General features: G+C 39.9%; 1 protein-coding gene across 2 annotated transcripts in view; it reads right to left on the minus strand.

Annotated features, from left to right (window-relative positions):
- RUFY2 (RUN and FYVE domain containing 2) overlaps nucleotides 1-15,904 on the minus strand; it is a 31,200-nt gene extending 15,296 nt beyond the window's left edge. Inside the window, exons 1-8 of one of the 2 annotated variants that reach the window (XM_075610898.1) lie at nucleotides 15,769-15,904; nucleotides 14,978-15,069; nucleotides 14,472-14,585; nucleotides 11,099-11,272; nucleotides 10,623-10,740; nucleotides 10,254-10,355; nucleotides 6,929-7,052; nucleotides 5,197-5,261 (exon numbers count right to left, since the gene is read on the minus strand). In XM_075610898.1, coding sequence (XP_075467013.1) covers nucleotides 5,197-5,261; nucleotides 6,929-7,052; nucleotides 10,254-10,355; nucleotides 10,623-10,740; nucleotides 11,099-11,272; nucleotides 14,472-14,547 — 659 coding nt within the window. In that variant the 5' untranslated portion in view covers nucleotides 14,548-14,585; nucleotides 14,978-15,069; nucleotides 15,769-15,904. The remainder of the gene's footprint in view (nucleotides 1-5,196; nucleotides 5,262-6,928; nucleotides 7,053-10,253; nucleotides 10,356-10,622; nucleotides 10,741-11,098; nucleotides 11,273-14,471; nucleotides 14,586-14,977; nucleotides 15,070-15,768) is intronic. The other variant, XM_075610899.1, reaches the window with a different exon arrangement.

A 15,904-nucleotide genomic window follows, 5' to 3' on the forward strand; every position in this document is an offset into this window, starting at 1 on the left:
AGTATTGGGAGTTATTTACTGAAGTCTCCCCGATATTAAACTGGAGCAAAAGAGTCACACCGGATTTATCTAAGGAAAAACTCACATTGCTTTCAATAGGACACCTTTTCTATGATTAAATCTGTTTGGTTTTGTTTGCACTATTTGTGCCTAGTTTTGCTGCCACGAGATGACAGACCCCAAAAGTGGGATTCAGTGTCTTTTATTTTTTAAACTTGTATATCTTTATTTATATAGCACCATTCATGTACATAGCGCTTCACAGCAGTAATACACGTGATAATCATATAAATAATAATGAGCACAAATAACACAAAGGGAAGAAGTGCTTTCAGACATAAAAGTGACATTTAGGACAAGGAGTCCCTGCCCCGAAGAGCTGGCAATCTAATTGTGTGCTATTTATTGTCTAATCAAATTCAGTTGTGTCCTCTAATCTTCTTTCCTCTGTCATACAATATTTCCCCTCTCTCTGGGGACCGTTCCGTTCCTCAAGAAGATTTACAACAAGATGGAACATAAACCTTCTTAAGTGAAGGGAACACAGCTGTACAGCTTATTCAACTCAATTCTCCTCTTTACTTTTAAATCTTTACACTCTTCTGCCCCTCCTTACATCTCAGCCCTAATTTCTCGCTATACCCCATCCAGACTCTTGCGTTCTGCTGAAGGATGTCTTCTCTCTACCCCCTTTGTATCTAAAGCCCTCTCCCGCCTTAAACTTTTCTCATTGAATGCCCCAGACCGCTGGAATGCCCTTCCCCTCAATATCCGACTAGCACCCTCTATCCACCTTTAAGACCCACCTTAAAACACACCTGCTTAACGAAGCATGAGTAGCTCCGAGGCGGATACTATACACCTCATACATAAACCTTGGCCCCTTGCAGACACACTTACCAGAATACCCTCCTGCTGTCTCTGTATGCTCTTCCTACTTACCAATTAGATAGTAAGTTCTTTAGAGCAGAGACTCCTTTTCCTTAATATCACTTTGTCTGAAAGCACTTCTTCCTATTATGTGTTATTTGTATTATTTGTTATTTATATGATTGTCACATGTATTACTGCTGTGAACTGCAATGTACACTAATGGCGCTATATAAATAAAGACATACATACATATTGAATTGAACTTATTCTCAGATATATGCTGGTGTATGGGGAGCTAAATCTGTTGCAAATAAAAATATCTAATTGAAATAACTAGTATTTTTTCTGTGACACATCTGGTGTAATTGTCTCGTCCTTGAATTGTTCCACTTTTGCCTTGAGGATAGAGACCCCTTTGCCTTGAAAGGGGATGGAGAGAGTTCTCTCACCATATTACACTGGACATATATCTATGTGGGAATACTAGAGCAGGAGTGGCCAACTCCACACCTCAACGGCCACTAACCGGTCAAGTTTAATGCTATCCCTGCTTCAGCAAAGTGGCTCAATTAGTTGCTCAGTCAACGACTGAAACACTGATTGAGCCACCTGTCCTGTGGCAGGGATATCCTTAAAACTTGACCTGTTGGTTGCCATTGAGGACTGGAGTTGGCCACTCCTGTACTAGAGATATGTAAAACGTGGGGGTAGATGTATCAATGTAAAGAAAGTGCCAATAGAATTTAGTTTTAACGCATTTCTCCATTCCATGTTTGTGTCTGAGTCAAATGTAAGAGTGTTTTCTATATTTGATGCAAATGACTAGCCAGAAAAGTCCTGTATTTGATGCAAATATAAGATGTGACCAGGAATGCCGACAGGGGGGTGAGCCAGGACAAGCGTCCCGGGCCCGGCGGCTGCGAGGGTCCCGGCTGTGCGCTGGAAGTTGGGCCCAGACAGAGGTCAGGCCCAACTCCTGCGTCCGGCCGCAGGCCCCCCCCCCTGGTAGCCACTGGGCCGCCAGCGCCTGGTCTCTGATTGCCGCCAGGGGACGTAATGCATTGTGTGTGTGTGTGTGTGTGTGTGTGTGTGTGTGTGTGTGTATGTATGTATGTGGAGGGGCGTTATTGCATTGTGTGTGTGTGTGTGTGTGTGTGTGTGGAGGGGCGTTATTGCATTGTGTGTGTGTGTGTGTGTGTGTGTATGTATGTGGAGGGGCGTTATTATGTGTGGGAGGGGGGTTATTGCATTATGTGTGGGAGGGGGGTTATTACATTATGTGTGGGAGGGGGTTATTGCATTATGTGTGGGAGGGGGTTATTGCATTATGTGTGGGAGGGGGGTTATTGCATTATATGTGGGAGGGGGTTATTGCATTATGTGTGGGAGGGGGGTTATTGCATTATGTGTGGGAGGGGGATTATTGCATAATGTGTGGGAGGGGGGTTATTGCATTATGTGTGGGAGGGGGTTATTGCATTATGTGTGGGAGGGGGTTATTGCATTGTGTGGAAGGGGGTTATTGCATTATGTGTGGGAGGGGGTTATTGCATTGTGTGTGGGAAGGGGGGTTATTGCATTGTGTGGGAAGGGGGGGTATTGCATTATGTGTGGGAGGGGGGTTATTGCATTATGTGTGGGAGGGGGGTTATTGCATTGTGTGGGAAGGGGGGTTAATGCATTATGTGTGGGAGGGGGGTTATTGCATTATGTGTGGGAGGGGGGTTATTGCATTATGTGTGGGAGGGGGTTATTGCATTATGTGTGGGAAGGGGGGGTTATTGCATTATGAGTGGGAGGGGGGGTTATTGCATTATGTGTGGGAGGGGGTTATTGCATTATGTGTGGGAGGGGGTTATTGCATTATGTGTGGGAGGGGGGTTATTGCATTATGTGTGTGTGGGGGGGCTATAGCATTATGTGTGTGTGGGAGGGGGGGTTATTGCATTATGAGTGGGAGGGGGGGTTATTGCATTATGAGTGGGAGGGGGGGTTATTGCATTATGTGTGGGAGCGGGTTATTGCATTATGTGTGGGAAGGGGGGTTATTGCATTATGTGTGGGGAAGGGGGGGGGTTATTGCATTATGTGTGTGGGGGGGCTATTACATTATGTGTGGGAGGGGGGTTATTGCATTATGTGTGTGAGAGGGGGGTATTGCACTTTGGCTCTGGGAAGGGGGGCTATTGCATTTTGGGTGTGGGGGGGAATGCTATGGGTATCGGTGGGGGGGGGGGGAATGTATGTGGGGAGGGGGGAGGAAAGAGTGTGTGTGGCCAGGGGTGGAGGGAGGAAAGAGTGTGAAGGGGGGAATGAGAGAGCGGGATTGGGTGAGAGGAGGGGTATTTAAGTGGGGCTCGCAAGGCCGCCGACATGGGGGGGGTCAAAACTCTAGGCCTGGGCCCCGAGAAATATGTCAACGGCCCTGGATGTGACACGCAAATGTAGAAATTGATATATCTCATTATAATCTGTGAATCATGTACCTCCCTAACTCCTCCTACTGCCACTCCCCAAATACCAAGCAAAACCCTTCAGGCACGCTTCAGTATCTTAAAAAAGCAATCCAAGCAATATCCTACGTGTGTGTGTGTGGTTTTTTTTTTTTAAAGAATTATTTTAGTATTAGATAATACTTACTGGATTATAAAAAAAAATCATCTCTTAAAAGAACAATCTAAGCAATATCCTACATGTGCTTTTTTTAGTATTAGATAATACTTACTGCATTTTTTTTAAATTAATCTCTTAAAGGAGAAATCCAGTCAATATCCTACATGTGCTTTTTTTTTTTTTTTAAATAAAGCAGTTTTGTAGTATTAGATAATACTTACTGCATTTTTACATTTTTATTATTCTACTCAATACCATTTTTAATGAGACTTAATATGCTGAGCATCCTTTAATTTTTATATAGCAGGCTTTAACACACCTCCCCACAGTGCAAGATATTTGTAACACTTTCCTGTTTGTGATAATTTGTTGCCAATATTCCCAGCAGTTTGAGCTGCAAACTGTAACAATAGACAATGTTACCGTAGTAATTTAAGAATACATTGTAGCTGCTGAGTTACACTGACTGAAGGGTTGACTGAAAGTTAAAGGCAGCCATTTAGTGAACCCTGCAAGATCTTTGCTGATCGATCACGGGAGAACGAATCGACCGGCAGCTTAGGTAATTAGTTTTCAATAAAGGTAATCAATGGCTGCATACTGTATATTAAAACAATTATTTTTAAAGTCTTCCTTGGATTGCCTCTTCAATGCCATTTTTAATGGAGTTATAACATACTGAGCATCCTTTGATTTCTATAGCAGGTTTTAGTCCACCTTCCCAGCAGTGCAAGATATTTGCAATCCTTTTCGGTTTGTGATCATTTGTTACCAACATTCCCAGCATTTGAGCTTCAAACTATAACAATAGATAATGCTACCTTAGTAATATAAGAATATATAGTGGCTGCTGAGTTACACTGACTGAAGAATTGATTTGAAACTGAAAGGCAGCCATTTAGTGAACTCTGGGAAGCGGGATCTTTGCTGATTGATTACGGGAGAATGAATCGATCGGCAGCTTAGGTAATTCGTTGTCAATAAAGGTAATCAAAGGCTGCATTTATTAATACAATTTTTTTGTCTTCTAAAGCAGGGGGGCGCAAACTTTTTTCCCTGCGCCCCCCTGCCGGCGGTCCCCTCTCTTCCGCGCCCCCCCTAACCACCAATTACCCGCCCTCCGACGCAAGAAGGAAGCCGCCGGAGTCACGGGTAAGTATGGTTTACAGAGGCACTGCAGCTCCCCCGGCACTTAATTTAAGTGCCTTTGGGAAGCGCGCGGGGCCTCTGTAAACCCCGCGCCCCCCCACCGGCAGTCTCGCGCCCCCCCTGGGGGTCGCGCCCCACAGTTTGCGCACCGCTGTTCTAAAGTGATGCTTAGATTGTCTCTTTAACAATTATATTTGTATCATAAGATCCCACATTATGTTAGCTTTCACAAAATGTGGGAGAAATGACTAGCTGAACTCACTCGGGAATTTATTTATAAAATGTTTTACTAGGAAGTAATACATTGAGAGTTACCGCTCATTTTCAAGTATGCCCTGGGCATAGAGTTATGACGACAGCTACATGGTTACAAATACATAGTTACATTAAGTGAACAGGGTATACATTATATACAAGACATTACATGCACAGTAAGAGATACTATATGTTATAGGCGTATGTAACAGGGAATCAGAGAGAGGTAAGATTTGGTGTAACATCTAACTAAGGAATATAAATAATTGCAGAAGAGCAAAATGTCAGTAGTACTTTGTACCTTACCTTCCTTCCTTGGCAAGATCATCTTCATCCGACTTTAAATATATGGAGAAATCAATCACCCCAATCTACCATAAAAATTGAAATATTGCAGTTCATTTTCTACAAAATACATAAGATAAACTAGTAATTCTCTCCCCTCCCACTCTTTTTAACTATGTGTATTTATGTATGTATGTATGTATGTATGCATATATATATAATATCAAATGGAAATATTACTATATGTTCATTTGCATGTCTTAGACAGGTCTGCAACCTTGTCTTTCACCATTATCGCCCAGCACATAGCACTTCCACTGCAGCAAGGGATTCTGGGAAATGACATGCAAATGAGCACAAAGTGCCACCTTTTGTCTCCAGCTCATATTAAACGAGCAACCCTAAAGCCAATGCACATATATATATATATATATATATATATATATATATATATATATATACACACACACACACACACACACACACACACACACACACACACACACAGTGGTTGACAAATCACCAAAAAATCTACTCGCCACCTAGTACCAAACGTGTGCTGCTTGGGCCAATATTTACTCGCCCGGGGGTTAAATCCGCTCGCCCGGGGCGAGCAAATGTATAGGTTTGTCGAACACTGTGTATATATATATATATATATATATATATATATATATATATATATATATATATATATATATATATATATATATATATATGCAAATATAGCTGTATGCTCATCTGCATGTCTTAGGCAGGTCTGCAACCCCGCCTTTCCCCATTATCACCCAGCATACAGCACTTCCACTGCAGCAAGGGATTCTGGGAAATGACATGCAAATGAGCACACAGTGTCACTTTTTGCCCAAAAAGTGACACTGTGTGCTCATTTGCATGTCATTTCCCAGAATCCCTTGCTGCAGTGGAAGTGCTGTATGCTGGGTGATAATGGGGAAAGGCGGGGTTGCAGACCTGCCTAAGACATGCAGATGAGCATACAGCTATATTTGCATATTTGCTTTCCTGTGGAGGGTTTTTGTCACTTTTTTTACTCACCATAACTTAACTCAGTATATATATATATATATATATATATATTAATCCAAAAATAAATAGATGATACCGTTCTGTGGCTAACGAAATGCTATGAGTGCGGTACAAGCATTTCGTTAGCCACAGAACGGTATCATCTATTTATTTTTTGATTATTGAAGCTCGGCTAACACGGTACTGATACCTCTACATGAAGTAGATTTTTTTGTTCGGCGAGTAAGATTTTTTGGTGATTTGTCGACCAGTGTGTGTGTGTGTGTGTGTGTGTGTGTGTGTGTGTGTGTGTGTGTGTGTGTGTGTGTATATATATATATATATATATAATGCATACACTCATGTTTTAAACTTACATGTTATTTGATGTGATGTTTCTAATAAAATGTATATGTTTATAATATCTTTGAGTATACTTGAGTGCTACATGAGACACTTTTTTCTCTATTCTGTTTTCATTCTATTTTGTTCCAAGCACCATTAGTGGCAGTAATACATTAGTTTATTCACTAATTATAGTACTCTTTTTCATTTCAGTCTGTAGCAGGCATTTTTCTTGTGTTTTCAGTATATATTTGTATTTGGACCTCTTAGGGTGGTCCTTCCCCCCCCAGTGAAACACACACACAATTTATAATTTAGAAATGCTGTCTGACTTGTATGTATTCTCATATGTAGTGTTTTCAAACATGAAACTGGAACATACTTGTGAATCCAGGTCTTCTCCTTTCACACAAAGATTAGCATCAATCACATTCAATCCAACTAACAGGCCGACAATAACTGTTCCTTCTTCTTCCATCATTACTGCATGATTTTCATAAAATTCACTATTGAAGAAAACACAGATTACTTTAAATTAGAGAGTTATATACCAAGGTGACCACTTGGTAGGACAATTCGTTTTAACGCAAAGACCCAGATTGACTAAATAGGGATAAACCTCAGTACAATTTATGGACCATTCACTTGGAATGTCGGTGGCCTTAGACATTCCAATTCAGGGTCTGTGATTGCTACTGTAGTGATCATATGGCACTGATCCACCCTGCATGTTGCCCTATGAATTGTGCTTTACCTCCCTTGATAATCTTAAGTGCATTGATTCATTGATCGCGCATGTAGTCATGAAAGCTAAGATGTAATAACATTTATGAATAATTTGTGTGCAGGTCTAATAAAAGCTGTAGCAATCTACAAATAATACAGTTGTCCACCAGACCAGGGTAGCTAGATCAATTTTGCACTTGATCGACTCATTTTATTTGTAATGTGACCTGCAGAATACGATTTAAAGGCAGTAAAATGTTTCTTTTTTTTTAATGTTCTGTTATACACGGGTGGCTTTGTGAGATACAATGCTGGGCTTGTTGAGTGCCTGTTCAATGTTCAGAGCCTGATGAAGGACACTGTTGTTATGCATCTATTGCTTTTCTCTGTAGCGTTCTGCTTCTCTTATTAAAAGAAACATGAAGAATGATGGCAAATCAAAATCATTTGGTCCATCCACTTTCCCTGTGTACACCCAAACATTCTTGAAATTCTCAGGGTCTTGTTAACCCTTTTTGGTATCCATATATGATATAGTCATTGTGCCAGGGACACTCCAGAGTCATGTGATTTATAGTAAAGTGACTGTGCGTTTGTGTCAGTGTGCATGTGAGGGTGGCAGAATGTTTGTGATTAGGTGTTCGTTAGGATGGGTGAGTGTGTGTGTTTGTTAGGGTGTCTGACTGTGTCTGAGTATATGTGGGTGTCTGAGTGTGTGTCAGAATATTTTCTAGAGTATTTGCGTTTGTTAGTGGCTAAGGCCCATTTTTATTAAGCAGTGCTATTCCATAAGATACCTTCCAGCACTGGGAGACACCTCATGTCCCAATAATTTGAATAGGCCATAAGATGTTTGTAACAGGGACTTATCACTGTTTGAGAGAAACTGCTTCTAAATCCAGCAGTGTGCTGGTTAATTGCACACAGGCAATCAACCAGACTCAACCTGGCTGATTAGGACATTTAGAAAAGCCTGATGTGAGAAACAGGAGAGAGATTCCTTAGCTCACATTTTGGCTGACATAAGGAGAAGGAGGACTGCAGAGATTTCCTTAGCCCACAACTGGGCTGACCGGAGGAAAATATGATGTCTTGATGCACACAAAAGAACTGTATGCTGACCGCAAGACAAGGGGACAAGACCTTTATACCTGGACACAGAGAGTGCCATAGCACACAAGGATGCTGACCCAGGAGAGCAGAGAGGCCTTACCCTACAGCTACAACAGAAACAGATAAGAGACTTTATTGTTGGACTGTTGTGAATATAGAAAGGGCTGGAGTAAAGGTTTAGATATTCTCCAAAGTGGAGTAGGCCTTTGTCTCCATTAAATGTACCTCTGCACACGTCTCTTACAGTGGTTTCTAGCTTATAGAATTGGCACTGCTTAGTAAATATTGGCCCAAGTGTGTATATGTGAGGGGCACTGCATGCATTTTGTTGACTGTTCTGGGAACAGGCCAAGATCACACGCCTATATTCCAGAACTCTTCCACTGTCGGCTTGTAAATGGTCATCATGTGGCCCTTGGGCTCTATGTGGCTTCTGCTTATTTCATACCAGTTGCTAAGGCAGCTAATGCAGTTTTCACACTGAAAATCATGTGTAAGCTAAGATAATGTAAATATATATATCGTACAGGTGCTTGTAAAATGTTGACATATAATAATTTTTAAGTCTTTAAATGTATCTAAAATGACATTACAATAAGCTTGTGGCCCTTCTACTTCTTAATGTTTCTGATCTGGCCTTTGGAGACCTAATTGAAGAGACTTGTTATTTATAGTATTAAGGCCTGGTTACCTTAAACAGCAGCCAATCCACTAATGTTCCCGAGTCATACATCAATCAGAGTCTCAGCCCATTGCAATGTCACTCACTTGGCAACACATCTCAGTAGTAGATGAAGAAAGGCAGTGCACTGACTAGGAAGCAGGAGAAGGCTCACAGTAGCATAAAAAAACACTTTATTTCATTAATGGATCAGACATGGTGTACATGGTGTACACCTTGATAAAGGGCGTACGGCCTGAAACGCGTAGGTGTGTTACCTGCTGCTGCTGTGAGGGGCCATGTCTGATCCATTAATTAAATAAAGTGTTTTTTATGCTACCGTGAGCCTCCTCCTGCTTCCTAGGCAGTGCACTGCCTTTCTTCATCTTTTCCTGTTGTTCTACCTGGTGGATTGCACGCCGCTGATTGGTGCTTGGGGACCGCTCCTATGGATCTTGGATATTAACACAGTGAGTTGCATTTATGGGTCTTTATGCCCTTACTTTTCACTGTATGGGACAATTTGTGTACTGTTCATTTGTGCTCAATAGCACTAGGTACTAGTCCCCCATCCCTATTAGGGTTATTACCATATACTCAAGCATATTTGGAGTGGTCCCAGCGCTGATTCTCATAAACCTAAGGGACTGGTTTATTCTGAAGCACTGGTTTTCTACACATAGATCTCAGTAGTATCCTGAAATATAGTTGGTTCATAGAAATATGTGGGCCAATTGCTGTAGAAATCCAGTCCCTAGATAAACTACCAAATTGGGGCTTCTTAATGGTTCCCACTGGTAGCCAAGACCAGGCTTGTGGAAAATGCACTTGACAGATTTGCCAATTATGACTACATGATACAACTGTTTAAAAAGGGTCCGAATGAGTACTTAGTTGTAAGAACACTGTCTTTAAAGTATGTGAAGTTCGTTTGAATGCAAGTGTCAACTCTCCTTGTCACCTTGGGAAAGTCACTTAATCTTCCTGTGCCTCAGGCACTTAAATTACACTGTAAGCTCCTCAGGACAGAGACTCATACCTATTAAATTCTATGCACAGCCCAACAAACACGATTAGCACTATAAAGGGACCAATTGTAGCTCAAATTCAGTTATACAAGAACCATGTCATTTGTAGACCGAACAAAGACAATTTAAATATTACAAACAATTTGCATTGTTAATAGAAATGTTTTATTGTTACCAACCTTAAAAGATCCCTACGCATGACTAAGCAGCGCAGATAATCTGCCATTTTTTTCTGCATCATTGATAATCTAAGCCACGCTCGGGCACGACCCAATGGTGTCCTAGAAAGGAACAAAGATATCAGTCATGAAAGAGCAAGGACAATAACAAGATCTCAAGGATAAACCAAGGTTCTGGTTATCGTAGGACTATAGTAAATACAATGGGATTTATGCCGCAAGGCAATGATATGTTGCAAAGCAGCTACATCTAAATAGAGCTAAGAGCTTGCCCGTCACGAACAAACAGCTTCACGGCATATTGAACCGGAGCCAAAGATAAGGAGTAGCCATCTTCTGGAAAAAGCCACCATGTATAAAAGAACTTACCTGAGCCCAGGTAAATCTCTAACGCTGGCTGCTATTTCTTCTGCTTCAGGGCACAACTTCTCCACAATTTCCAGGGGACCCCATATTGTTCTGTTAAAACTCAGAAAAGATTTTCTCACTGCAAACAAATATGTTACAATAGTTTAGTATGGGTACAGCTGAAATAAATCTATATAGCATGTGTAATATATATATATATATATATATATATATATATATATATATATATATATATATATATATATATATATATATATATATATATTCCTTTTGATATACATATAATAGAGCACATTTGGTCTGTTCTGTAGAGATGTTCCCAGTATTCACGAAAATTGGTGAACAGCTTCAATATTGGAGGTCTCCCAAAGGTAAAACCAATGCTTCAGTAGGCACCTGGATTCAGAAAATGCTTTAGAGAAGCAAACCATATTGCTGCTTTAACATCCCACATACTGTAGGCACTAGATATTTACCTTTAAGCCCATGTTTAAGGCAGTGTTCCATAACAACAAAGAATTGCTGAAGAGGAGGATAGTCCGAATCCAGAGTACGACCAAAGCTCAAAGCTGATTCTATGAGTCCTTTTATACTGAGTTTAGCCATGTTCAGCAGATTTGTTCGTTCAACAACAGCCGGGTCTCTTACAACTACAACACAAAGCACAACAACAATCTGTTACTTAAAATGTAACATTGCTAAGCAAATATAAAATCTAAATATAATGTAAATGTAATGTCTCCGAAATCAATATGAAATTGGGCTGATGTAATGTCGGAACTCTTTTTATGTCTCCCTAGTGTTGTATATTATTGTGTCTTTGAAATGGTATTCAAGCTATAATGGCATTAGAAGGATACAAAAAGACACTGTCCTACACCAGAATGGACAGATCTGGGAGCAGAAGGTTTAATTGTTAGGATTTTTGTACCGGGAACTACACACTAATCTAATATTCAAGTATATCTTGGTAAAGATTCGATACACTGCTTTGCCTATGATCATTAAGGGTCCCCTTCATTAAACAACACACTATCCGTGCAAGCTCAGAAACCAAACCTACCACACCATATATATTTGTGTCAAAAGGAGTGCTACTGGGATTGTGACCCCCTGTAATATAACGAAAAACCCCAGTGCTACATCCAACAGGACAAATTATATATATAAATAATGTTTTTCTTTTCACAAGTCACAATCCCAGCAGCACTCTTTATGACACAAATATACATGGTGTGGCAGGTTTGGGTTCAAGCTCTGGTTTGTCTTTTGTTGGTTAGGTGTTAGGTAGTCATTTCCTTTTGGCATTCCAAATCTGCGCAATATGCTAATTTGTATGTAAATGAGCAAATGCTGCAAATCAAAGCATTCACATGGTACTCAATAAACTGCAAGGTAAGAATTGAAAGGCAAAATTTCGCCAATTTGTATCACCAACTTCCTGCGGGACATCGGTAGTCTGCCTGTGTGCAGTATATATAGGGAACAGATGCTAACAGTATTGAAAAATACATCAATACCAATGTTGACTGTAAGACGTTAAATGTCTCACATATGAACACATTGAACAAATGTCAGTGATATGTTTATTAGATTAAATATAGGTGATTCATTATTTTATAAAAACATTTTTTTTGTTTCCTTTATATCGGAAGCTCTAACTGTTTAATTTAATTAACCATTAATACATTAAGTTACCATTTTTAACGACACTTACTGGATAAACTGTAAAAAAATGAAGGTTCAAATAATTACGCTAATCTGTTTATTTTTGTAGAATTCTCATCAGTTGCATGGGGTGAACTTTGCAAAGTGAGTTCTCTAAACATGAATATAAGAAATTGTCATATATCAGAATCCTTTCTATTTTATTAAATGTAATCAATGCAAATTAATTTTGTAGCAGCAATGTTTTTGCATTGTAATCCTTCTTTAATCTGACTTTTTATCACAACTAACTGTTGTTTTTTTTATCAAGCAATGTTTTACTTATCTTATGATAGTTTAATGAACAGACCCCTAAAAGTATAAGTGGCCCAGGCAAAGAGTAAACCCACATGCTAGTGTATTATGGAGGGGTGTGAGAGAATGAGTGTGTGTCAAGCAATTAGATTAAAATATAATGTAACCTGTAGTCTTATTTATCATACAGGGTGCTAAAATGCACTGATAGGACCAGATGTGACAGATGTTCCAGAATGTTTTGCAAGAGTGCCCTCTTATGGCCACAGGTCACATTACATCAACAAAGTCATCTATGAACCCACTTACTGTACATAATTATAATTAGCTACTGTAACCTAGATTTATCTTTTGTTAAAGACAAACCAAATATATTAAAGGCTAGAGTTTGTATTCAGTGTATGGAGAAACCGTCACGATATGGTGGAGATGCTGAACATCTAATTTCCTAATTGTAGACAAAAACACAAACATCAACTGCTCCTTCTTTGGAACTCATCTCACCTAGGATGGGCATTTTCAACTAAAATTACATTATTTATTTTTTTACAATAATCTGCTCTAACACAATAGTCCTTTCTAGACACACACAGAGGCCTGAGTTATGCATAAAGCACATGGCATGATCTGTGACACATGGGATGTTGTGTGTGATATTGGGGTAGTGTTCTATGACAATAGGACATTCCTTGTTACAATAGAGGCTATTCCCAGAGGGGGGACTTTCCGTGTGGCACCAAAGTATTTCTCCTTCCTAACAACAAAAGAGAGTGCTGGCAGGTTAGCTAGAATGGCAAAACATCAAAATTAAGCAATGTGAGATCTGAATCATGTAAACATGTAGCATAAACATGCATCCACTGTATTTTATTTAAAAATGCTTCAATATATTAAATATAAAATTGTTTATGGAGTTTACAAAAGTTTCTGCAACACTGTGAGCATTTGTAGTAATACAGACGTAAACTAATCTACTAAACCTATAAGAATAGTGGTCAATGAATGAGGGTATAAAGTACCACTATGTTTTTATTTAGAAGTCCACAGAGCCACTGTTTTTACTTACACACTTGCTGTTCCACTTTTAATTGACATCACTTATATTGAAAAGGACTTATGTTAGGAAACCTATCTCGCCTTCTCCTTTCAAAGTATAAGTACTGTATAAATATTTCTGCAATATGATCCAAATATCTTTTTTTCTCTCAAATGTTTAATAAATTCAGAACTTTTATTTGCTGTCACACAGCACAGCAAATACCAGCACTCTGTTAGAAATCATAACTATTGCATAAGATGTACATTCCCTTCGTAAGCGAGGAGTGCTAGATGCACTATTCAGATGGTGAACTGAGCAGAATAAGCACTTCCTAACAGCTCCTTCATCACTAGCTCACGTAGCACTAGCATCATCAATTTGCTGCCACAAGGCCTCTCTTGTCTGGCAGGAAGCAAGTTCCTTCAGTGGCATGAGAATTACATGTAACTTCATGGGTACACCCCACTATACCAGGGTGTTGACCACTGACATCAAGGAAGCACCAGTGGTGTCGTGCAAACACCTCGGAACACAATGCACCCAGTGCATCCCTACCACCACACTGTGTACAACAGCATCAGTGTGTAATATGCCTTCATTTTAATTACTGCACTGAATCTAATTATTAATTATCAACATAAAGAACACATATTCTGTGTTATCTAAATCAACTAAAAAAATAATAACATGGTATAGCATTACTAAATTGAACTTGGCACCCTGCTTTTGAAAATTTACACCGGAAGCTCTAACAGTGATGTTTAATTTAAGATTAACATCAAGAACCCTTACTTTTCACTTGATAAATTGCCCAGCAATACAAAGTATATAAGATAATGCAGATGTACCTGGCTGAGACACCACAGCTGCTGTAATATGAGAGACCCAGTGAGAAGGGTTCCTCTGTGCTCCATACTGAGCCATGGTGTTGCAAAAAGGATGACTGCTATCAAAACTGTGACCTGTATAGGGGAGAAACATATGTCAGGCATGTCACATAAATTATTCAAGTCCAGATCTACTAACTGATGCTAAACCACAACCAAGCCGATGGATTAGAAGGCAAAACACATCAACGTTTTGAGCATGCTGCTAAAGAAGTTAGTGAAATAGTGGTGTATGTTGTAACCATTCTACACATGCTTGTCTACCCACCATTGGGCCATATTGATGGAGACATGCAATGTCATAAAACACCTTAGAGGCCATTCAAGTGAATGGGTTGCAAGGTGTCTTGTGGTATAGCACCACTTATTAAATATGGGCCGCTGTATTATCGTATTCTGCCCTAGGTAATACAGTGAGCTTTTTGTGAAATGGTTACATGGAGTGGCAGAAAGATTTGCTTCCACACCTAATATATTTCAACTTCTGCATCTACGGCTGTCATTTTCTGCTTCTTTTCAACACCCGTATATCTCACCAGATGTCTTCATTTACATGTTTCTGAATGTTGATGTAGACATAAGCAAAAAAAAAAACTAAATAAGTTTCATGTGAATCAACACAGAGTTTTCAGGAGCCTGGTACATTTGGGCCAGATTCACTAAATAATGTAAAGCAACACCTTAAAAAAAATGGGCTATAAAAGGACCAGAATTAATAGACCATGTGAAGTCACAAGACACCCCATGAAAAAAGGTGCACCCGATTTGCAAAAGGAAAAATGCACTTTGCTTTCAAATAGATTCCTTTTCTTTGATACGTGTGGTGCCGTTTTTTGCACTGATTTCGGCCCAGTTTTGCAGCCTGGAGTCTCTGGTAAATAGACCCCCTGGTGCACAAAGACCACCTTATATTTCCTGGCTGTAAACTGTGGCAAATTCATTTAAAAACACTGCTCATGATTTTTCAAAGGGGGAGAAAAATCAAATGCCTTTAAATAGAATTCCTTTTTCTTTTACCCTTCCCAACCCCAAAATAAATCTACTCCCCACCTTCATATACAGGTCCTATAAATGTAAGTATCCCACAGAAAGGGGGGAGGGGGGCTACATCCTCCTTAATAATGCAACAGATATTAATAGGGTATCTGACACCCAGAATTAACACTTGAGGTGTTAATGTCCCCTAAATCCCGGGACTGGCTAAGTGCATAAAAGGGATCCCTCCCCCCCACCAACAAGCACAGAGGATGTCACTTACCAAGATCCGTCAGCTTCCTCTTGGTGTTTACTAGAAGAGTCCACCCATAGACAACGCGAAGGGCGCAGGCGCAGAGTGCATCTCTGTAGCCCACAACATGACGGGTTTACGCCTCTCCTCCTGCGCAGCTCCGGGA

This window comes from Ascaphus truei, chromosome 8, assembly GCF_040206685.1.
Source record: "Ascaphus truei isolate aAscTru1 chromosome 8, aAscTru1.hap1, whole genome shotgun sequence".
NCBI classification, from domain to species: Eukaryota; Metazoa; Chordata; class Amphibia; order Anura; family Ascaphidae; genus Ascaphus; species Ascaphus truei.